We start from the raw sequence: 25288 nt of genomic DNA, 5'->3' as shown, positions 1-25288 counted from the left end.
CGGTACTGTTCCCACATACCCTCCCCCGTACTGTACCCTTCTGCCCCGGTACTGTGCCCATTTACCCTCTCTTGTACTATACCCTCCTGCCCCGGGACTGTGCCCACTTACCCTCCCCCCAAACTACACCCTCCTGACCTTGTACTGTGCCCACTTACCCTCCCCTGTACTGTTCCTTCTTGCCGGTACTGTGCCCACTCACTATCCCTGTGTGCTGTGCCCTCCTGCCCCCTGTACTGTGCCCACTTACCATCCCCCTGTACTGTGCCCTCCTGCCCCCTCACCCTCCCCCTGTGCTGTGCCCACTCACCCTCCTCCCGTACTGTACCCTCCTGCCCCAGTACTGTGCCCACTTCCATCCCCCTGTACTGTACCCTCGGACAAAGTGCCACGCATGCTCAGATCAAATTCCTACACCAAAGCTATTGGCTACTAGCGTGAACGTAGTCCCGTCGTAACTAAATAACGTCAGCACGACGGATTTTCTGACAACTTTGTCCGACCGTGTGTATGCAACAGTTTCGGACAAAATCTTTCGGACAAAATCCAACGGATTTGGTTGTCGGAATCTCCAACCGTGTGTACAAGGGCTAACACTTTGTGTTAGAAACTGTTAGCCCTTGTACACACGGCCGGACATTCCGACAACAAAATCCTTTGGATTTTGTCCAAGGGATCTTGTCTGAGACTTGTGTTGCATACACACGGTCGGACAAAGTTGTTGGAAAATCTGATCGTTCGTAACGTGATGGCGTTATTTCGTTACGACGGGACAACGTTCAGGCTAGTAGCCAATAGCTTTGGTCTAGGAATTTGATCTGAGCATGCGTGGCACTTTGTCCGATCGGAATTCTCTACAAATGATCGGACAAAGTCCGATCGGATCATGTTGTCGGAAAATTTTATAGCCCAGCTCTAAAACTTTGTCGGTCAGATATTCCGACGGAAACAGTCCGATGGAGCCCACACACGATCCGATCTGACATTTTCCGTAGGAATATCCGACCGGGTGTACAAGGGTTTAAAGACTGTTTGCCATAGGAGACAGCATTCCCACACATGCAGATGTAACATCTTGCTGGATTCCTTTCCCTGCATGGCTGTCCTCCTGTAGAAGCCTCAGAGTCTGCCAATTAAAGTTGCAACTGTTTAAGGGTGTCCTGGCCCTAACCCTCTCTCCAAAAATTCTGTTTGCAAATCGCGGTAAAAACACAGTACTTGCGTTTTGGATGCGGGTCCATTGAAGTCTGTTACATGCAAAATGCTGCATTTTGCGGGAAAAAAGTTCCCGACCTTTCTAAAAAATTTGCAGAGGCACAAATGAAAAATGCATCAGAAAACGCATTAGTGTGAATCAAGCCTTAGTCTGCTTCTTCTCATGTTGTCGCTGTGGAAACTAACTTTAACCACTTGCTTACTGGGCACTTAAACACCCTTCTGCCCAGACCAATTTTCAGCTTTCGGTGCTCTCACAATTTGAATGACAATTATTCAGTCATGCAACACTGTACCCAAATGAATTTTTTGTCCTTTTTTTCCCACAAATAGAGCTTTCTTTTGGTGGTATTTGATCACCTCTGGGGTTTTTATTTTTTGCGCTATAAATGAAAAAAGACCGAAAATTTTGAAAAAAAACACATATTTCTTTGTTTCTGTGACAGAATTATGCAAATTATTAATTTTTCTTCATAAATTTTGGCCACAATTTATACTGCTACATATCTTTGGTAAAAATAACCCAAATTAGTGGATATTATTTGGTCTTTGTGAAAGTCTACAAGCTGTGGTGCGAATCGCACAAAATTGATCACATCTGATGTACTGGTGGACTATCTCGCTTCTTGTGACCCGAACAAGTCAGGAAAGTACAAATACCCCCCAAATGACCCCTTTTTGGAAAGTAGACATTCCAAGGTATTTAGTAAGAGGCATGGTGAGCTTTTTGATGTTGTCATTTTTTTCCCACAATTCTTTGCAAAATTAAGATTTTTCATTTTTTTTTTCTCCACAAATTTGTTATTGTAATAGGTTATTTCTCTCACATGGCATGTGTATACCACAAATTACACCCCCCAAAAAATTCTGCTACTCCTGAGTATTACAATACCACATGTGTGGGACTTTTTCACAGCCTGGCCACATAGAGAGGCCCAACATGCAGGTAGCGCCATCATGTGTTCTAGGAACATAAATTACACATCTAACTTGTTGACTATTTATTACACTTTTGAAGCACCAGGACAATGACACGTGACACTCATAACAGATGGCACTGATACGTGGCAATGATGACACTTATACGTGGCACTGATGACACGTGGCACTGATGACAGATGGCACTAATATGTGGCACTGATGACAGATGGCACTAATATGTGGCACTGATGACACGTGGCACTTATATGTGGCACTGATGACACGTGGCACTAATACGTGGCACTGAAGACACGTGGCACTAATACGTGGCACTGAAGACAGATGGCACTAATACGTGGCACTAATACGTGCCACCGATGGCAGATGGCACTAATACATGGCACCGGTGACGCGTGACACTGATGACAGATGGCACTGATAAGTGGCATTGATGACACGTGACACTGACAACAGATGGCACGTGACACTGACAGGTGGCACTGATGACAAATGGCACTCACACGTGGCACTGATGACAGATGGCACTAATACGTGGCACTGATGACAGATGGCACTATGTGGCACTGATGACACGTGGCACTGATGACAGATGGCACTTATACGTGGCACTGATGACAGATGGCACTGGTGACAAATGGCACTGGTGACAAATGGCACTGACAACGGGTGGCACTGGGGGCAGGTGGCACTCGGGGCAGGTAGCACTGGGGTGGATGGCACTGGGGGCAGGTAGCACTGGGGTGGATGGCACTGGGGGCAGGTAGCACTGGGGTGGATGGCACTGGCGCGGATGGCACTGGGGCAGGATGGCACTGGGGCAGGATGGATGGCACTGCTGGGGCAGGATGGATGGCACTGCTGGGGGAGGATGGATGGCACTGCTGGGGGAGGATGGATGGCACTGCTGGGGGAGGATTGCACTTTTTTTTTTACTTTTTTTTTTTTTTCACAAAGCTAAGCAGAACGGCTGCCGCTGCAGCCGTTCATCTCTCCCCTCTCACTCTCTGTGTGAGGAGGGAGAGCGGCGCTGAGAGATGATCTCATATGTTTACATATGAGATCATCTCCCATTGGACACACCGATCACGCTGTAAATGGCCGCTGTGATTGGCCGTTTACAGCGATCTGTGTTTGCCTGTCCCCGGGGGACACGGCGAACACAGAACTTCCGCGATGCGCGCCCGCGGCGGCGCGCATTGCGGAAGTAAACAATAGGACGTCCAGGGACGGCCACCCGGACGAACGTGCCTGCTCTACGGCCGTCATTCGGCTATAGGGCGGGCGCGAGGTGGTTAAGGTGCTAACTCGTTGGTATTTGGTTCCTGCTAGAATATCAAAATATGCTTCTGATTACCCTGGAGCTTGTTTTGGCGGCTGTTCAGAGTCTGTCGCTTAACTTCATATTTGGTGGGATTGCCCAGAAATTCTGGAAGACATTAGCCTCCAAAATCTTTGATACATCTATGCAGCTCAATCCTGCTACAGCCCTATTAAACCTGAAACCTGATAGAAGCTATAAAAGAAGGTGAAATGTATTCTGTGTAATCCCAACAGCCACACAACACACCATTGCTAAAGCATTTAAAACTAAATATTTATTTCTAGCTGAAACCACTACCTTGGGTTAAGCATTATTTACCTCCAGACTTATAGTCAAGGCAAATTGATAAAACACCATTATTGCCTTTGTAATTTTATTCAAATTTTGAATCATCCAATTTCGAATCATCCAGTTCATAAATCGAATCATTTGGGAACGCATTACTTGATCTCCTTATTACTTTGCTGGTTTATTAGTTGCTCTACTTGTTACATTTCAACATTGTTATGTACACATCCAGTTCATAAATCAATATATTTAGCTTTATTGCTATTTGAATATTGCACCCCCATCCTTGTATGTACTCAATGTGTCAATCTTTGTTATATTTAAAAAAATAATAAACAAATTTGACAAGAAAATAATCTTACTTTTTGGTTGCCTATAACTATGGCCACTGGCAAACACCTTTGTGGGAACTGTGGCCCTCTCTTGTAAAAAAGAGAAGGTGTCACAGATTTTTGCAGTATGATCTCCTGTTGGATGTCTTTAAGGCTATTTCTCACTCTTCAGTTGGACTACTTTTGGGCAGCCCGACTGTTTGAAAATTCCTAACAATCTGGTGCCCCTCAATGTACGAGTAAGAAATATTTTTGTACAAACGGTGAAACCTGTTTTCTTTCAATCCTTCTTTCAATTTCTTTCAAGCACGGGTCCTCCCCCTTTTGTGTCATTGTTTCTTGTACAGCTTGCTCACAAAACTGAAGTATGGCGGTTGGAGGCAGGATTATATGTTGGTTGGTTCAACATTTTTTGTTTTCCAGTGTCCCTGCCTCCTGTAGATAGGACTTTTAAACAGTTGGGTTATAATGTTAACATTCTTGTGTTCCTTAAAGGACTTTAAGAAAGATATTAAAGTACAAAAGATCTTATTTTTCCCAAGTATCTGTATATATCACCTGTACTTGTTTTGGTAAAACAGCAACCCTGATCCTCAATATGTCCCTCTTCTCCACCCCACCACACATGGCCCACTGTATAAAACTAAAGCTGCAAAGCTACTATTTGCCTTGTGTTGTGATTGCACATCTTGGGTATCTCAGTGACATTGCTGTAGAATCACATTTTAAGGGGGAGGCCTGCTATCACTGTTAATCGTATCATTCCCCAGAGTTTCCAAGTAAGAAGGTCAGCACAAACAAATGTTTAATATAGACACCATCACAGGAGATTCAAGGTCCATTAACATTTTCCTGTGGCAGTAACATACACTAAATTACTTTTTTTACTGCACCACATGGAATAATTGATTGTGTAAAAACACAGAGTGGTCCTGTGGATATAAAATAGTAACCAGTGCCGCATCCTATAGATATTTAAAATAGCGAAAGGAATGGGGCTTGGACTGTTTAGGCACAACCATACAGATATAATAAAATATTATATTTTTATTGAAAACATGTATAAAAACAATGACATCATATCTAAAGCAACCCACATTCATCTATCAGCACATGATTGATACAATACCGCTACTGTATAAAACCATATTGTAGCTACAAAGAAACTAGGAAATGAATCAAGGTCTTTCCAAATTATATGAATCCAGAACCATGGTTAAATAACAGGGAAGCGATAAGTAGATGTTCAAAAAAAGAAAATTTGTTCTACATGTTGCTGGCTTGTTGTGCTTCTTAAGGAGCATTTAATATTGATATTTAATGTGGGATAAAGATGGATTGCACAATTTTTGTTTATATATTTTAGCAAAATAAATTTCCAGTGTTCACCTATTTACCCATTTGCAACCATGTTCTTCATATAAAGTCCCACCCTCTGTGCTCTTCTTTTGATTACAAGGGGTTGTTGGTAGTTTTTCACCAATGCAACACATTATCCCATTTGTTAAGGTGCATTTAGAGTAACACCCCTAAAAAGTCACAAATAAACAGATGTGACACAGGGATCCACAATGTATGTCATGCATTGCTTGTTAATGTAATAGTGCTGTTCAAAATAATGGCACCGTTCATGTGTTAGCATGCGGTGCAGTAATAGCGAAAGGAATGGGGCTTGGACTTTTTAAGCATAACCAGACAGATGTAAAAATATTATATTTTTATTGAAAACATGCATAAAAACAATTACATCATATCTAAAACAACCCACATTGCTCTATTAGCACTATCATTGCACTGTCATTATCATGTTTATTGCTTTTCTTGATATCAATTTTGTTTATATATTTTATCAAAATTAATTCCCAGTGTTCACCTATTTACCCATTTGCAACTATGTTCTTCATATAAAGTCCCACCCTCTATGCTGATGGAAATGCATGACCTTACAAGGCCATGATTTCATTCAAAGTCCCAAGGGATGGAAATACATGACCTTACCAGGTTTTGGCTTCCTCAAAGTCCCTTTTTTTTTTCAACCCCTTGTAACCAAAATATTTTATTCCTCAGAAGTACTAATGTTATTTTCCATTCAAGGACCATTATTTTCCCCAAAATGTGAATGGGTTCTTTTTTTACTACATATAAGTGAGAAGTAAATATACAGATATATATATATATTTTATTTATTTATTTTTGACACAGATTATTTTAAATCATTTCAAAAATGGAATAAAAAGAAGCCTGTGAATTAATCTTTTTTTTTTTAATGCCACAAAGGACATCTTTCATGAAATTGGGTAAGCTGGTGGTTGATGCATTCCAGACACAACAGTATTCTGTACCACAAACACCTGTGAAACAAGACAACAAATCAGTTTCAATAAATAAATAGCTGAACTGAACAAACTACAGTGAAAATGTTTGCTTCTAACATTGGCATCTAGCTTGCCCAATAAATACGGATTATACTGTTACCCTCAAATTTTAGGGTATGCAGACTTTCTCAGTAGTTGCCAAGGCTGAACATTCTGACCACAAAATTCGTCTGATTTTTTCTGACGGATTTTGTCCGAAGCTTTTGTTGCATACACACGGTCACACAAAGTTGTCGGAAAATCCATTCTGAATGAGGTGGTATCAAACACGTACGTCGGGACTCTAAACGGGCCAGTAGCTTTCGTCTCTTAGTTTATTCTGAGCATGCGTGGCAATTTGTCCATTGGAATTGTCTGCACATAAATCGGAATTTATGTGATTGGATTTTGTTGTCAGAAATTTTAGATCCTGCTCTCAAACTTTGTGCCTCGGAAATTCTGATGGAAAGAGTCAGATAGAGCCCACACATGATCGGATTTTCCGACAACATAATCCAATCTGACTTTTTCCATCGGAATTTCCGACCATGTGTACAGGGCAATAGTCTTTCACTGTGTGTGCGGGGCTATACTTTTATGTGATACCAGTAGGGTATGCCACTGCAAGGCAGTACAACTGGTCCTGTAGTACTGGGCCCAGGTCTCCTCTGCTAAAAAGAGGGACCTGGGGCAGCTTTATTGTTAATTTTTTTAAGCAAAAATTTTGTTTTACTAGACCACACCCCTGCTCCTACTTGCTTACCAGTGCTTAAATTACATTTCCTGGGCCCCATCAGGTTAAGAGAGGGGCCTAGGAAGTGGAAGCAAAGGAGGGACTTTTTCATTTTTTGGGCTGTAGGCAGATAAAGTCACTGCCACTGTTTACTGCACCATGAGAGTGGGTGGGGTGTAGGCAGAGTCGGGGGGCCCCATCAGGAAGCCTGTATGGGGCCCCATGATTTCTAAAAGCAGCCCTGGGTCACTGCATTATATACCCTCACTATAACGATTCCTTTCTGTTTTTGAGTAGGAGCTTTTTAAACTATTTTAAAGTTGAGCCCTGGAGAGCCAACCGATATAAAGCCAAACCTAGCTTGGGCAGAGCCCTGGCATATATGAGGACAAAATAAAACAAGCCCCTAATGTAGTTCAATTCTATGCTATGAATCTGAAGATCCAAGCCAATTTTTTTACATTTTGACTGCAGAGTCCAAAAGGATTCTCCCAAGACTGTAGGGGGATGGGTAGAGAGAGTTCTCCTAACAAGGACACATTGTCAAGGGAAATAATGAAAGTGGGATTTTTCCTATATTTGGAGATATTTTATCTTGCCTCCTGTGGTGTCTCTAGGACAAGAAATGAGAACACAGACAGGATTCCAAGACATAGCTCTGTTACTTTGAGCGTTGGTTGTTGTTGTGTTGATTTAAAGATGTTTTTTTTTTTGCATTACATATACAAAAACTTGTACTTACTAAGCATTAAGGGGCTTTGATATATTAAACCTCTGATTACAATTCTATACAGAAAGCAATCACACCACACTGCATGGCATCACATATATCAATCTTTATGTGCTAATTTTCTATCTAAACCTCTGCCTATGGGTCTGATGTATTCGAGGTTTCCCTTGTGTCTGAGCCATCTCTTTTCCAAGCTTATGGGCAAGTGTCAGGGGCTTGTCTTTTCCTTGGGGTGTGTCAGGGGCATGTTTTTACCTAGGGTCGCAAAACAATGTGGTTCTATATGAGGTGCCCTTCCTTTATTCTGATTGGCCACAGTGCTCCTCAATAGGCACTCCAACACAAATCCACCACTGGTGCTCTGCACATTGTGAGGGTTGGTGTGAAAACACAAATATGGTCTGATTAGCTCCAGAAAACTAAATCAAGTGTGAAAAGTAGACATGTGCATTCGTTTTCGTCCGAATGCATTTTCGTCCGAATTTCATCTATTTTTGTTTTCGTTTTGACAAACGATAACGAAAGCACAAAATCCGAAAAACGAAAGATCCGACATAAATAAATGCTTTATTTTCGTTTTCATTGTTACAACAGTTCGATATAGAATAGGAGATTCGACATGACTCTGACAACAATCTGTGTCTATAGAACCTGTGGTCGAATGTGCTTAACCTTACCTCTATTAGTCCAAGATTATATAGAGAAAATATTCGACAGAGAAAAAAGATTTGACAGAGAGAAAAGATTCTGCAAGTTACTGTCCTAAAAAGTGTTTGGGGACCCGGGTCCTGCCCCAGGGGACATGTATCAATGCAAAAAAAAGTTTTAAAAACGGCCGTTTTTTCAGGAGCAGTGATTTTAATAATGATTAAAGTGAAACAATAAAAGTGTAATATTCCTTTAAATTTCGTAGGGGGGGGGTTGTCTATAGTATGCCTGTGAAGGGGCGCATGTTTCCCGTGCTTAGAATTGTCCCTGCACAAAGTGTCATTTATGCAGGAAAAAAAGTCCTTTAAAATCACTCGCAGCTATTATGAATTGTCGGCTCCGTAATACAGAGAACACTCATTGAAAGTCATTGATAAAAAAATTAATAAATAAAAAAAAAAAGCGTGGGGGTCCCCCAAATTCAATTACCAGGCCCTTCAGGTCTGGTATGGATATTAAGGGGAACCCTGCCTCAAATTTAAGAAAAAATTTGACGTGGGGTTCCCCCTAAATATCCATAACCAGACCCTTCAGGTCTGGTATGGATATTAAGGGGAACCCCGCATCAAATTAAAAAAAAAATTGACGTGGGGTTCCCCCTAAAAATCCATACCAGACCCTTTATCCGAGCACGCAACCTGGCAGGCCGCAGGAAAAGAGGGGGGACGAGAGAGCGCCCCCCCTCCCTCCTGAACCGTACCAGGCCACATGCCCTCAACATTGGGAGGATGCTTTGGGGGTCCGTGACCCCTCAAAGCACCTTGTCCCCATGTTGATGAGGACAAGGGCCTCATCCCCACAACCCTGGCCGGTGGTTGTGGAGGTCTGCGGGCGGGGGGCTTATCAGAATCTGGAAGCCCCCTTTAACAAGGGGACCCCCAGATCCCGGCCCCCCCCCTGTTTGAAATGGTAAGGGGGTACAAAAGTACCCCTACCATTTCACAAAGAAAGTGTAAAAAATGGTTAAATAAAACAAACACACTTTTGAAAAATTCCTTTATTAAAAATAAAAAAATAAAAAAAAGATTCCAGCGGCGGTAATCCACTCTTGCTATCCAGCGACGGACGGTCATCTCTCCAGCGATGTCTCATCTCATCCAGCGCAGCGCAGCATCCTTCTTCTGTCTCCGTGGAGGAGACACTACAGGCATTCCGGCGGCTGACGTTTCTTATATACGGAGGGCGGGGCCACCCGTCACCTGACCCCGCCCCCCTCTGACGCAAGGGGAAACCCGGGGTTCCCTGTGACGTATGGGTGACCCCACACCCCTCTGATGTAACACAGGCAGGTTTCCGTTACATCAGAGGGGGGCGGGGTCACCCATACGTCACGGGGAACCCCGGGTTTCCCCTTGCGTCGGAGGGGGGCGGGGTCAGGTGACGGGTGGCCCCGCCCTCCGTATATAAGAAACGTCAGCCGCCGGAATGCTTGTAGTGTCTCCTCCACGGAGACAGAAGAAGGATGCTGCGCTGCGCTGGATGAGATGAGACATCGCTGGAGAGATGACCGTCCGTCGCTGGATAGCAAGAGTGGATTACCACCGCTGGAATCTTTTTTTTATTTTTTTATTTTTAATAAAGGAATTTTTCAAAAGTGTGTTTGTTTTATTTAACCATTTTTTACACTTTCTTTGTGAAATGGTAGGGGTACTTTTGTACCTCCTTACCATTTCAAACAGGGGGGGGGGGCGGGATCTGGGGTCCCCTTGTTAAAGGGGGCTTCCAGATTCTGATAAGCTCCCCGCCCGCAGACCTCCACAACCACCGGCCAGGGTTGTGGGGATTAGGCCCTTGCCCTCATCAACATGGGGACAAGGTGCTTTGAGGGGTCACGGACCCCCAAAGCATCCTCCCAATGTTGAGGGCATGTGGCCTGGTACGGTTCAGGAGGGAGGGGGGGCCGCTCTCTCGTCCCCCCCTCTTTTCCTGCGGCCTGCCAGGTTGCGTGCTCGGATAAAGGGTCTGGTATGGATTTTTAGGGGGAACCCCACGTCAATTTTTTTTTTAATTTGATGCGGAGTTCCCCTTAATATCCATACCAGACCTGAAGGGTCTGGTTATGGATATTTAGGGGGAACCCCACGTCAAATTTTTTCTTAAATTTGAGGCAGGGTTCCCCTTAATATCCATACCAGACCTGAAGGGCCTGGTAATTGAATTTGGGAGACCCCCACGCTTTTTTTTTTATTTATTTATTTTTTTATCAATGACTTTCAATGAGTGTTCTCTGTATTACGGAGCCGACAATTCATAATAGCTGCGAGTGATTTTAAAGGACTTTTTTTCCTGCATAAATGACACTTTGTGCAGGGACAGTTCTAAGCACGGGAAACATGCGCCCCTTCACAGGCATACTATAGACAACCCCCCCCCCTACAAAATTTAAAGGAATATTACACTTTTATTGTTTCACTTTAATCACTATTAAAATCACTGCTCCCGAAAAAACGGCCGTTTTTAAAACTTTTTTTTGCATTGATACATGTCCCCTGGGGCAGGACCCGGGTCCCCAAACACTTTTTAGGACAGTAACTTGCAAATTAGCCTTTAAAATTAGCACTTTAGATTTTGAATGTTGGAGTCCCATAGACTTTAATAGGGTTCTAAAGTATGCTATATAGTTAGCTCCGTCGAATCTTCTTTATACATTCGACAGACACCATAAGCCTTCCAAGACAGATTCGACCGTAATTCATGTGGATTTTCGGACGAATGCAATTTTTGAACGAAAAACGAAATAAATAAAATGGAATTTCAGGAGTAACTAAATAAATTAAGTTTTCGGACGAAAACGAAATTCCGAAACAAAATATTTTACTCTGCACATGTCTAGTGAAAAGATCCTTATACACTGCACCACCACTGAGAAGGAGCAGAAAATAAATTCTTCAATGACCAGCATATCTTATTTTGAAAAGGGGGTTGTCGACAAAGAAACACTAATGCCCCGTACACACGAGCGGACTTTTCGACATCCAAACTCCGACGGACTGAGTCCGGCGGACTATCCGATCGTGTGTGGGCTGCAACGGACTTTAGCGAAGCTAAAGTCTGACGGACTTTAGAAATGAAGCATGCTTTAAATTTTCCCGACGGAACTCCGCCGGACCCGGTCCCCTTTGAAAAATCCGCTCGTGTGTGTGCTACTCCGACGGACTAAAACCGACGCTAGGGCAGCTATTGGCTACTGTCTAGGAACTTCCTACGTCGAATCCAGTCGTACGTCATCACGTTCGACTCCGTCGGAGTTTGGTGTGATGGTGTGTGGTCAAGTCCGTTCGGTCGAAAAGTCCGCCAGAACTCCGTCGGAACTCCGTCGGAACTCCGGCGGAACTCCGGCGGAACTCCTTTGGAGGTCTGTCAGACTTAATCCCTCTCGTGTGTACGGGGCATAAGATTGGGATCTGAAAGGTGATCAAACATAACCTCTCCCTGACCATGTAATGCATATACGTAAAATAATAATAATATAGTATAATAATATAATGCAGCAGCAAGGATGGTGCCTTAACACCCACGCACTGTACATTTGTGTTCCTGGTAACTGGAGTTTCTATGCTGAGAGCTCACAGCATAGTGACTAAGCTGTCACAGGCAGCTCCCAATCTCTAGTTATATTTGGGAGCTGGTGCAACAGGATTACAATCATGTGACTACTGTGACAGCGAATCATTATGGTCACAGGATCAGGAAGTCCGTCCCATCTCCAATCTTAACCCACCTGTTGTGGCCTTATAACTTGGTCTTAAGTGGAATGCAGCTAAACAGCACCACTGTTTTAACTGAGCTAAAACACAGCTCAATCAGATATATCCTCTTATACTTTATATTAGCCCTCAAAATTTCCACTCGCCTGCTCGCATTTGACGAGTGAAAATAATGTGAGGGTAAGTGTGGAGTTGCATGGGGGGGGTGCAGTCGGCAATTCTCCTCCCAGCCATTGGCTGAAAACTGTGAGGAAGAGAGAGAAGAGGAAGAGGAGGGCTGGCCAGATCACACAGAGTGGGGATCTCCTGCTGTGACACAGCTTGGATCTGTAAATGCTAGCCATTGTCAAAGTCCCACCTCCTGGACTGGCTCCTATGATAGACATCACACTACTCCAATGCTTGTAAATTAAAGTAATGTGACGTATATCATAGGAGCTGGTGTCCTGTCGAGAACTGTCCCTCATCGGATAGTGTCCACCCTATACTGTGCTTGTGCAGTACGAAGGACAAAGGAGACGCCGAAAGTCTCTGAAGATGAACAGCTGATCGTCAGTTCTACAAGCCCCACCATCCAAATGGACATAGAGTTAGAATATAAATATGCCGAGTGCAGCGAGTGAAGCCAGCCCGTGAGGGGCCCTCTTACAAAGTGCTGTCTTACAACATCGAGAGCATGTGACAAAATGTACTATTAAGTGCGCAGGCACTGTGTAGAGCTGATAATCAGCTGTTCATCTTCATAAACTTTTGGCGTCTCCTTTGTCCTCTGTACTGCGCAAGCGCAGTATAGGGTGGACTCTATCCAATGGGGGGACCTTTCTCATCAGCACACCGGTCCAGGAGGTGGGACTTTGTTTGAGAAAAGCTGTATCACAGTGGGAGATCCCCACTCTTTGTGATTTGGCTGGCTCTCCTCCTGATTCCTCCCTTATGCAGTGATATCTAGGCTGCGCTGATGGATACTGATAGGCTGCATTGATGGGCTTTGATAGGCTGCACTGATGGGCACTAATAGACTGCATTGATGGGCACTGATGAGGATTCATTTGTAGCGCCCTCTACTTTTAGGTAGGTGCTTAGTGGTGTTTTTTTTTGATAGTATAGGAGAAGGGTAAATTTGGCCAGGGTCCTACTCTTTACTAGGCCTGGTTGTTTATTTGAGGATGGGAGTGTCAGAGTAGAAGGGGGTGTGACTGCCTACACTTGGGCTCAGGGATACCTCCTCTGCTTGAGAGTGGATTCTGTTGGAAAGAGAGGATGGGCTGAGACCTGAGTGGCAGGAAACCCATGTGAGAGAATTGACCAATGGTTAATTTCTATGGTCAATGGGAAGTCTCTCATAAAAAGGGGGGGTGTCATGCTCCAGGGACTGCGGTTGGATTGGAGGGTCGGAGGCTCGGGAGTTCAGAGATCCTGGGGCCTCTGGGAGGAGGCTGAAGGCCCGGGAGTTCAGAGATCCCAGAGTCAGACAGCTAGAGGCGAGTCCAGGGAGGCCGAAGTCTGGCCCCTGGAGGAGAAGTCAGCATGTAGCTCTGGAGGAAGACTGAGTATCCCATGTGGGGATGTACCGGACACCATGGAGGAGGAAGTAGGAACTAATTGGAAGAAGGAAACTGGGAATCGACTTTCTGTGAGTAAAACATGGACTGTTGATTGGGAGAGAGCAACGGGAGTGCAACCCAGTAGAGCTACTCAGTAACTTCATACTGTGTATCCAAGGACCACAGTATCAAGCATTTTCCAGGACTGAGGGAAGTCTGACAACACAAGTCATGGAAATAGGCAGTGTGGCCTGTGACTTTGGGGTCAAAATCCACAGCATTATTCAGAGTGATGCTTATCTGTCCACATTGGGAGTGCTGCTTAAGAGACAATTGGAACCAGGAAAGGATCTCTTTAAGGGACTTAACTAACAAAAGCTACGGCTACAGATTAGTACCTTTTTGACCTAAAACTGGGGTCGGATGGGGCATCTCATACACCCTATTAAACAGCCCACCGATTTATACCCAGAATAAAGTGGATCGGATCGGAAGCGGAGCCATCTGACAAAAGTCAATGAACAAACTCAGCAGCCCCCATGGGGGTACAGCTACACACTGATGGGCACTGATGAGGATGCACTGATGGGCACTGATAGGCTACACTGATGGGCACTGATAAATTTGTTGTTGTTTATATTCATTTTTATGAATTAATTCCTCATAAACATTTAACAGTGTAATTTCATGAGATAATTTGTGAGGGTGTGTTTAGGAGTGGAATTAGATGTAGGGCAAGGTAGGCGCTGGGTGGGGCAACTGGAGGCGAGTAACTCTTAAGGCTGCTTTCACACTGAGGCGTTTTGCAGCTGCTAAAGTACTAAAAATAGTGCCTGCAAAGTGCCCCGAAACAGCCGCTGCTGTGTCTCCAGTGTGAAAGCCCCAAAAAGTCCTACAAGCCACATCTTTGGAGCGCTGTAGGAGCGGTGTATTTACTGCTCCTAAAGCGCCCCTTCCCATTGAAAACAATGGGGCAGCGCTGCAAGCCCACCTGCAAAAAGCTGCTGTAGCGGCGCTTTGCGGGCGGTTTTAACTGTTTTTCAGATGCTAAAACTGCCCCACTAGCGGCCGCATAGCGCCACCAAAACAATGGTAAAGCGCCACTTAATATAGCACCGCTTTACTGCCAGCGCCCGCAAATCCCCAGTGTGAAAGTAACCTTAAGGCCTGGCTAGTAGCTCAGGATTTTAAAGCAGGGCTCAAATTTTCTATAGTGGTGTAAGGTGTCACATCCCATAATAAGTGGAATCATAAAACAGAAGTAATGTGGTCTTTAGAGACACCACATTACCACAAAAATAGAGCATGAAACAAAAATATTTTGTTTATACATCTATGAACAAGCTAATTTACAATACAACCCCTATATAAGAACATGTGATATCTTCAAGATCGGATATAATGACAGCAAACAACCTCCATCTTTTTTACACCTCCCCAGCTAGCATATTATGCTGACTCATGTATTCATAAAACCGTCACTATATATATGTACTATACAGGATATATTTTATATATATATATATATATATATATATATATATATATATATATGCAATGCATTTCAAATGTATACAATACTGCTTCATTAGGAGTATAGTTGGAGGTAAGGTCTGATTTAAATTAAGAAGCTATTATAAAAATAAATAGATTACATATGTACAGAATTTAGTATTCACTTCATGTCTTACACCACAATTTATATGTATGCAATGGCTGTCTGTCCAATAAGCCTAAAGCTCCCACAATGGTTGTAAACCCCCCTAAGGAGAAGGTGGACTAGGGACATCCAAGAAACCAGGAGGCACACAGTAGATTGAAATAGCACCTATATTAATAAATGATTCCAGTTTCTAATGGGCTGGTATGATAAAGATTACAGATTCAAAACTATAAAATTTGAGGTGATAATATTACCTTCTAATTTTGGTGAATGGTCAGAATTTATCACGGCCATACAAAACAACAAGCATAGATTTCATGGAGGGAACTTCCTACAATGGGACTAAGGCTACACAAAGAAAAGTAACATTTGCGTAGCCCTTTAGGCCTATACTACTCTATGAAAATTCATTCAATCAAACCAAAATCCTACATTGACATTACTTCGAAGCTTCTAGCCTTATGAACACAGGAACTCAGCTGTTTGGCATGAACACCATTCATATTGTGCTTTGCATCACCTAAATGAATACAAAGCGTTTTCAGATTGAACGAGGTGGAGAGTGTGATGTCACCATCCACCTCAAACATTTTGTTTGTTTGGAATTTTCTTGGGCCTCTTTCCTCTTCAGCAATTCATTAGTGCATTCCATATCTTGTTTTACAGGAATAATTCTAGGATCTAGACAGAGACACTATAACACTCCCTTGGAGTAGTTTGTACCCTTCCTTTGCGGTAGAGATAAATATAAATCAGATATAGAAAATGATTATGATAGAATTTTGTACATTTGAAATGATAAGGATTATGCTTCCATTTGTAGGAACCAATCAGAACATAGGGGGACCAGTTGTCCTTGTGGTATATCCTCTGTGAGTTATTGAGTTTCCTTTTCACCATCTTTTGCATTATTATCCAGACAGTCCCAAATAGGGCAGGTGGGGGAAATAAGTCATGGCATTGAATTTATAAATGTTGAAGGATATTTCAGGTATTATATATGTTTGTCAATTCCTAGAATTAGTTGGTATTCTCATAGTGTAACTCGTTTGGTGTTGTACATTTTAGATCTATAGGAAGTCCTCTCCTGAAGAAGTGAAGAATGTTCATGAAACACATACAAATATAGTCTTTAGGTTTTGGAAACATCTCAGAAAATCAGCATACCACATATGTAAAGTTTTAAGAAAGATTTTCCTATGCATAAAAATAATCATCTATGTGAATGGAATTGCTAGCAAAAAACGTGTTATTTTACTACGAAAATGTAGTCATTTTACAAAATTATGAATTTTAGAATTGTTTACATTATGCAGTAATTGACGTGGTACCTTGAAGAGTAACTATGCTTGTTTTTTTAAAACACATTTTAATTCAGCAGCTACAATTACTGTGGCTGCAGATTTAAGAAACACTCAACAGTCCAGAAGTCCTGAGGGGTGTACAACTGTAGTGTACTATCCAGAGCTCATAGAGTTGCATAGGGGGATTTGGGGAAAATCTTGCTGAAGGTGAACTTTAAGCCCAACAAATTTGACATTTATATCTTTTGTAGCATTGCAGCATTGTGTCAAATACATCAGGACCACCAGGGAGGGGACTTTGACAAAGTTTACAACATGAAACATAATGAATTCACTATCTTAAGGCCACAAATCCAACAGGGTAAATTAGGCTTTAAGCTACAAGACTTTCTGAGGCTAAAAAGCCACGATAATACAATGTTTTAAGGGAGGTTAAATGTAAGGACCTAGAATTCTTCCTAAATAGATACAGTAGGGGATGACTGTATTGCTAAACAGTTAAACATCTAGCGTGAAAGTATGCTGTATTTCCCACAAGGTTTTGTAAGCCTTCGGTACAAAATTGCTTAGAGTTAGGACATGATGGTGAATTCATGCAAAAATTATGTAAGACTATAAGACTATACACTACAAGTGTCCCCATCCAAGAAGCGGTGCTTTGTGCACTGGACGACACACCCAATGGATTCTGGCACTTCCTGGAGCTGTGGAATGCAAGGGCGCCTGTATCTGATGTGATCACACAGCAGCTGCATCTTTAGGATGACTAGAAGAGGTGACCAGCCTGATCCTAAGGAAGTGACGTCAGATACAGTCCCCCTTGTGTTCCATGGCTCCAGGAAGTTTTGGGATCCACTGGTGGTGTCCGCCAGAGCACACAGTTACATAGGAGGACTTGCTAGCACTGCTCCTTGGATGGGGACACTTGCAGGGCCACATGCTGATTTTTACTTCACCTCTGTGAGTACTTCTCTGTAAGATTTATCAAACAATTTTATTGCTACACTTAGATTGATGCTTGTGCTTTCTCCTAGGTATCCAATAGTGACGATGCAAATAATAGTGAGTATGCACACCACAGTGCCCTCCACTGGTCACCCTATGCACTCACCTCCCAAAGAGACCCACAATAGGGTCCAATGGCGCCTTCCCCTTAGGGGTATCAATCCAGCTAGCTGCCATTTCTCTATCTGTATAAGGGCTCCCGATCTCTCAAATGGCATTCCTCACAAGTAGGTATCTTAAGGGTAGGAAAGAACTTGACATGGTGTTTACCGTTTAAAATACTAACTTTTATTACAACAACAGTAAACAACTCACATTTACAGATGCACTATTCCTGGTGCACACAGGTGAATCACTTGTGTGGTTAAGGTAGGAACACCTCTTGATACACTCACAATTGTAGTGCCAAAACGTGTAGAGGCAGAGCCTGTGACATCATTGAACATAATCAGGAGCAGAGAGCGAGCCACTGGGGACACAGGGCAGAGGATCTGTGGATGTTTTAGTGATCCAGGGATTTCCTACCTAAACCACAGGAGTGATTCACCTGTGTGCACCAGAAATAGTGCATCTGTCAGGACCGTCTTCAAGACAGGGCACCTGCCCTGGGCCCTGTCATTGTTGTGGGGCCCAAAGCTGCTGCTTCATACTTGGCAACTATCCTGGTTTTAATTCCCTTGTCCCTTGAAGTTTTAGTCCTGTGCTGTGTCCCACTATCTCAGTGTGCAGTGAAGGGAAGTGAATGCTGCCCAGTTCTGCCCTATTGTTGTGTACAGATGACTAACCCGCAAACCCCATGTTTAAATGTAAATAAAGGTGGCATTCATATGTATATCATGCCCCCCTGAGGTCATATCCACCAACACCTATACTGAATGCTACCCACTGGGGAGGTAAAGGGGCGTGCTTGGAAGTCCTGCCTGCAACTGTGGTCATTAAGTCTAACAACAGCCTGTACTGCAAAGGTAAGCAAATTGGTGGTAGTGGTGGTGGTGGTGGTGAGGGGGAGGTAGTGTGGGGTGTGCAGAGGTAGGCAGAGAAGGAATTGGTTTGGGGTGAACAGGGGAGCAAGGAGGGGATGTATAGTGGTAAGGAAGGTGGGTGCAAAGATAAGCAGATGAGGCAGGTAGATAAAGGGGGGCTTGGAGTGGAGAGGATGGGAGAGGTTTGGGGTGCAGAGGTCAGCAGGGGTTTTAGAATGCAAAGGTGTACCGACAGGGTGGATAAAGATGTAGGTAGCATGTAGGGCAGCCTATTAATTTCAATGGGCCTCTCTGTTCACTAGAAATGCAGAAGAAAGTCCCAAACCCTTTTTTCAAAATCACACCGTGCCACTGCACATGTCAGCAGATGAGTAAATGTGTCAGTAACAATTGATACACTGCTGTGTATCTGCTAAAGGGCAGCACATTGCTGTGGTATCAAGAAAGGGATTTTGAATGCATTTCCAACACAGAAATGTGAACGCAAGCTAAATGTCTCTGTTACATTGATGGTCAATGTAAATATTCTTATTACATTGGGGCTTGGGGTAGAATCATTTTATTCACAGTATTGACCAGTGTGAATGTTCCCCTTGCATTAGTGGTCAGTGTAAATTCCTCCTTACATTGGTGGTTACTGTGAATGCTTCTATTATATTAGTGGTCAGTGTAAACCCCTATTACATTGGTAGCCAGTGTTGAAACTCCTGCTTATATTGATAGTTGGTAAAAAATCAGCATTGCCATTGATCACACCCTCCTCTCCCCCAGCACTGCCCCTTATCCCAGGAGTCCTAGGATCCCTAGGAGTTTTCTGTCTATTCATGGGTCCCCTCAACTCCCCAGTCCATGGTGTGCAGGCAGTGAGGAGATGATGTGCAGTAACCTCTAGCAACCAATCAGTGAGCAGTTTTACTGTACAGTAATCTCTAGCAACCAATCAACAAGCAGAAATCAGGTGGAAAAATATAACGCTGGCTAGCCGCACTCCAAAAAAGTTCACCTTTATTAAAAAATGAATATCAAAGCATCACAGGGCAATAGAGACTAACTGCACAGCTGCTGACACAGGCCACACCAGATATGGTGCTTAGTCATAGCTAGAGTGATAAAGATACATACAGATATATATATACCAAACAAAATAATTAAACATATAATTAAACAAATGAGTAAATCATGTGTGTCATTAGATCCCAATGAGAAACGCACCTGTGGCCACCTAAAGTTCAGGAACTATCCATTGGGTGGAGAGGAGAGAAGAAAATCCCCCTCCCTTTACCCAACAAAAATACCACATAAAGAAAGTGATAGCAATGGTAAATATCTAATTTGAAAAGAAAGAAAAGGAGACCACAAGTGTGATGTAGAAGAAAAATGACACAAAATAAGCAGAAATCCTGTTCTGTAATCTCTAGCAACTAATCAGTGAGCCGTAATGTGTGCTGTAACCTCTAGCAACCAATCAGTAAGCGGTAATGATATGCTGTAACCTCTGGCAAGCAACAACTGCCTGATCTGATAAAGTAAACTGATTTTGGGTCTAGTTGCTATTTATTGTATATCTCAGAGCAGGGGGAGAGTGAAATTGCATGAGCGGGGGCAAGAAAATTTTTGCCCAGGGTCCAATCAATATTAAAGACAGCCATGTCGGGGGCGTGGCCTGGACGGAGACCGTGATGGACGCCTAACTGGTGAGCTCCTGCGTTCCGGGAATACTTTGCCTGCTCACACGGGAGCCTACCTCCTTTCCCTGCTATGCACAGGTCTACCAGGAGCTCGTCCACCTCCCGCACCCCTAAGGAGCCCAAGACCGTTCAGGGGAGGCACATTCCGGACATATTCCGGTCGCAGCGATACCAGGCCCTCGAGCCTTCACAGGCCCAATCCCCGGCCTCGCCTGACGGATCCTCACCTGCCCACATGCCCTGGGCGTCCGCACCTGGACCTGGGGGTTCCCAACCCCCAAGCCTCCTTGATCTGGAGAAAGTCGCCCAGGACATTAAGTGCACGGTGACTGCAGCGATCGCGGACCTCAAGACGGACCTGCTGGCAGTTGCCCGCCGCATGGACAATGTGGAGCAGACTACCCAGACCCACGCGGCGGCCATTCGTCAAGTGCAATCCGCGTATGACTCCCAGCTTTCTCAAGTCTTCGAACTGCATAGACACGTCGAGGACCTGGATAACCGCGGTCGGAGGCACAACATACGGGTCCGGGGTGTCCCCGAAAGCATCGAGCCAGACGCCATTCAGCCGACCCTATGCGCCATATTTAATGATCTCATGGAGCGCCCCGCGGATTCCCCCATTGACATGGAAAGGGCTCATCGGGCCCTCCGCCCCCCACCCAGAGACTCTGAGCCACCCAGAGACATCATCTGTGCCATTGTCAACTACCCTTTGAAAGAGGAAATTCTTCGAAAAGCACGCATGAAGGGGCGTATTGTGTACAACGGGGCAGATGTGAAGCTCTTTCAGGATCTTTCACAGATCACTCTCCAGAACAGGAAGGCGCTCCGTCCGCTACTGGAGGCCCTCCGCTCTAGAAACATCCAGTACCGCTGGAGGTTCCCTTTTGGCCTCTCAACCTCAGCCAGAGGGCGCTCTGCACTTCTTCGCACCCCAGAGGATCTCCCAGCCTTCTGCGACCAACTTGATCTGCCACTTGTCGAACTCCCGGACTGGTATTCGACCTTCTTTCCGACGGAGCCCTGGCGTCCTGTGTCTCTCAATCCATCACCGAAAGCCGCACGTCAACGTTCGCGACATCGTCGCCTGGATCCGAGGTCTCCTAACGACCGTCCTTTCCGACGGGAACTGCGCCAACGAAGCCCCTCACCTTCGCTAGCACGAGGCGAAGCACCGGAGGACTAAGAGAGATTACAGCCGTTTGACTTATGTTCTGAGTGAGTACCCTGCCCCGCTTCCCTCCTGCCCCCTCCCCGAGACTCTCCTTTGTCCATCTCGCCCTCTCTCCTTCCTTCCCCGTGCTTCCCTAACCGACTACCTTTGGCTTCCATCCACCGCGCTCCATCGCGCTCTTCATGGCCCGCATGTGTTTCCCTGGCCACCCCTCGCCTACCTGTCTCAACACTCCTCACTCCAGAACTGGGGACTCTCGCCCTGACAAGGATCCCTCTTCTCCTGCTGCCGTCCGGACTCTTTGAATTCACCGACTTTCCTCTGTGAAATAATTCTGCTCTTCGGGAAGACATCTATGCTTGTGAGACTCTTTTTTTTTTTTTTTGTTTTTTTTTTACTATACCCTGTTTTTACCTCTAACCCCCGAGGTTTGTTTCCCTCCTGGCTCCAAATTCTCTAATTGAAGACCCCTTTCTCATCTGGAAGGGTAAGAGATGGCCACGGATTTAGACTCGCTACGCTTGCCCTTCCTATACCGGGTACTATATATCATTGCTTGGATGTGTGGGTGGGAGGGGGGGGGGGAGAGGTTTTTGAAAACCCTTTTCTTCTTTGGATCTCTCTGTTTTGTATTTGCTGCCCTCCCCCTCCCTTCCCCCTCCTCTCCTTCCTCTCCCCTCCCTACTTCCCCCCCTCAAACCCCTACCTCCCCCCACCCCCCTCCCGCCCTCCTCCCCCTACCCCCCTCCCGCCCTCCTCCCCGTCCTCCCCCCCGTCCTCCCCCACTTCCCTTCCCCTTCCCCTCCTTTCCCCCCCAATCCCCGCCCCATAAGGGGTAGGTACTCGACCGAGACTTCTCTCAGGCTTATCAGTCTTAAGCTCTTATCCTGATGTTAATATTGTTTCTTTTATATCTGTTAAGTTGTTATGTTATTTGTGCATCCTTACTCCATTTTGTAGGATTTGAGACCCATGGCATGTCTTTTTCGCCTCCAGCCGCGGCTCCATCACGTTTTATTACTTTCTGTGTAGTTGTTAATACCTAACATTACGACTTCCTTCCCCTTTTTCTCCAGATCCCCTTTATTATTGGTAGGCTCCCCTATACGCCTGGCCCCTCCCCAATACAAATGGGCGGGACCCCTTACATACTCACCTAGATTCCCTGGTTCGCAGACGTCATGTATCTCTCGTCTACCCCACTGTTCCCACACAGCAGTCTCTCCTAGACTAGGCTGACACACCAGATTTCACCACCCGTCCCTCTAGGTAGATAGCTGGTCTAACTCTACCTCTGGTCTTTTTTTTTCCTTTCCTCCCCCCCTGATCCCCTGCCCTTCCCTTTCCCACCTTTCCCTACCTCCTTGTCCTCTTTCTCTTCCTCTCTGCCTCTCCGCCCCTTTCTTTTCTTCCCTCGCCCCGGGGTCTGTGGTCCCCTGCCCCACTTCCCCCTCTATAGGCCTCTATTCCGGTATTCCCGGTACAAACCTTTTCCACCTGCCCAATCCCTCAGGATGCAGCCTTCATCCGCGAATAGCGCTCCCCTGCAACTGAAATGTGTCTCCCTTAACGTTAAGGGACTCAACCTGCCAGAAAAAAGATCTCAAGTATTATCCTCATTGACCAAGTTTAAAGCACATTTTGTTTTCTTGCAGGAGACGCACTTTCGCTCTGACGCTATACCTAAACTCTCGAACCACGTATATAAGACGGCCTTCCATGCCACCAATCCTGCAGCAAAAACGAAGGGTGTGTCCGTCCTTGTCTCCAGACACGCTAACTTTCATCTCTCCGACTCCCTGATAGACCCGGAGGGCAGGTATGTCTTCCTTAAGGGCACCTACGCTTTGACACCGATCACGTTGGCCAACATCTATTGCCCCAACGAACATCAGGTAACCTTTTTCCGCACGACCTGCGCCCTCTTGTCCTCCTTTCAGAGCGGGCTGCTTCTTTTAGCTGGGGACTTTAATGTCCCTCTGAACCCCCTTCTTGATACGTCCACTGGGACATCCTCGCTGACTTACAGAGCCCTCCGCCAGATTAAAGCTCAGCTCCAAGCTTTATCACTTCACGACACCTGGCGTACTCTTCATCCCTCCTCCAAAGATTACACCTTCTACTCGGCCCCCCACCAAAAATATTCCAGAATTGATTTTTTCTTTTTGTCCCAGAGGGACCTCCCTCTCCTTCAACACTCATCCATTGAGCCCATGTTCCTCTCTGACCATCACCCTATCACCGTCACGCTCTCCTTCCCCGATTCCTGTCCCAAAACTAAAACCTGGCGTTTTAACCCGTCCTTGCTCAAAGATTCCCTCGCCCTGGAGCGTATTCGCTCGAGTATCCGACTGTTCTTCCAGGAGAATTCGGGGTCCGTTGCTTCCCCGGTTTCTCTCTGGGAGGCCCATAAGTGCGTAATTAGAGGGGAGCTGCTGGCCCTATCTTCCCAAGCCAAAAAACTACACCAGGAGCGCGTGAACTCCCTTCTGACAAAGCTGAAGACGTTGGAAACGTCTCACAAATTATCTCAGGCCCAAGCTACCCTCAATGAGCTGATACACACTCGCACTCTGCTCACAGATGAGCTGGGCAAACGCACTAAAAGACGTTATGTCTTAGGCCAAAGGGTCTTCTACGAACACGGCAACAAATGTGGCCGTCTCCTGGCTCGTTCGGTCCAATCAGCTAAATTATCTCCAACTGTCCATAGCCTGCGACATCCCTCGGGATCCTTACTTACTAAAAATGAGGATATTGCGAAGGAATTTGAAAACTTCTACACCAAACTTTATAACCTTCACCCTTCTCCCCTTTCTCGGACCGCAAGAGCAGCCCGAGACGCTCTTATCGCAGATTTTCTCGCGTCACATAGCCCCAGCCCTATTTCTCCCCTGTGTGCTCAATCTCTGGAGGCACGATTTTCCCCCCTGGAACTGGACACTGCGCTGAAGCAGATGAAGGTTGGCAAAAGCCCGGGGCCGGATGGTTTCTCCCTCCAGTACTACAAATCTTTCCTGGACACCCTCTCCCCTCACCTTCTACTCACCTTCAATGCCCTCGCGGATCCCCAGGTGAAGTCAGACCAAATGTTAAAGGCTCACATAACTGTAATACCTAAGGAGGGCAAGGATCCCCACTTGCCAGCAAACTATAGGCCAATCTCACTGTTGAATGTCGACATCAAACTTTATGCCAAAATTTTAGCCAACAGATTGCTCCCCTTGATCCCCAGCCTAATCCCCAATGACCAGGTGGGATTTGTCCCGGGAAGGGAGGCTCGGGACAACACTATCCGCGCCTTGAACCTTCACCACTGGCTCACTTCTTCAAAAATTCCTGGTTTCTTCCTCTCCCTCGACGCCGAGAAGGCGTTCGATAGAGTGGCCTGGGACTACATGCGCGCAGTCTTAACAGCGGTGGGCCTGGGTGACCGCATGTTAGCTTCTATAATGACCTTGTATGCTGGCCCTACTGCGGCGGTGAGAGTCAACGGCCACCTATCGGACGCCTTCCCTATCAGCAACGGCACTCGTCAGGGATGCCCCCTCTCACCACTGATATACATTCTCACTCTGGAGCCACTCTTGAATA

The 25288-nt window shown here is 45.2% G+C and overlaps 1 protein-coding gene across 1 annotated transcript in view; it reads right to left on the bottom strand.

Annotated features, from left to right (window-relative positions):
• Nucleotides 1-5127: 5127 nt before the first annotated feature.
• LOC143930364 (membrane-spanning 4-domains subfamily A member 4A-like) overlaps nt 5128-25288 on the bottom strand; it is a 212233-nt gene continuing 192072 nt past the window's right edge. Inside the window, exon 7 of the mRNA XM_077454634.1 lies at nt 5128-6449. Within this exon, the coding sequence (XP_077310760.1) occupies nt 6384-6449 (66 nt within the window). The 3' untranslated portion in view covers nt 5128-6383. The remainder of the gene's footprint in view (nt 6450-25288) is intronic.

The sequence above is a fragment of the Lithobates pipiens genome, unplaced genomic scaffold (genome assembly GCF_037356315.1).
Source record: "Lithobates pipiens isolate NorthernLeopardFrog02 unplaced genomic scaffold, aLitPip1_a1.2 Scaffold_25, whole genome shotgun sequence".
Taxonomy (NCBI): Eukaryota; Metazoa; Chordata; class Amphibia; order Anura; family Ranidae; genus Lithobates; species Lithobates pipiens.
The sequence above is the reverse complement of the archived record's forward strand: the minus strand, read 5'-3'. Positions and strand labels throughout refer to the sequence as shown.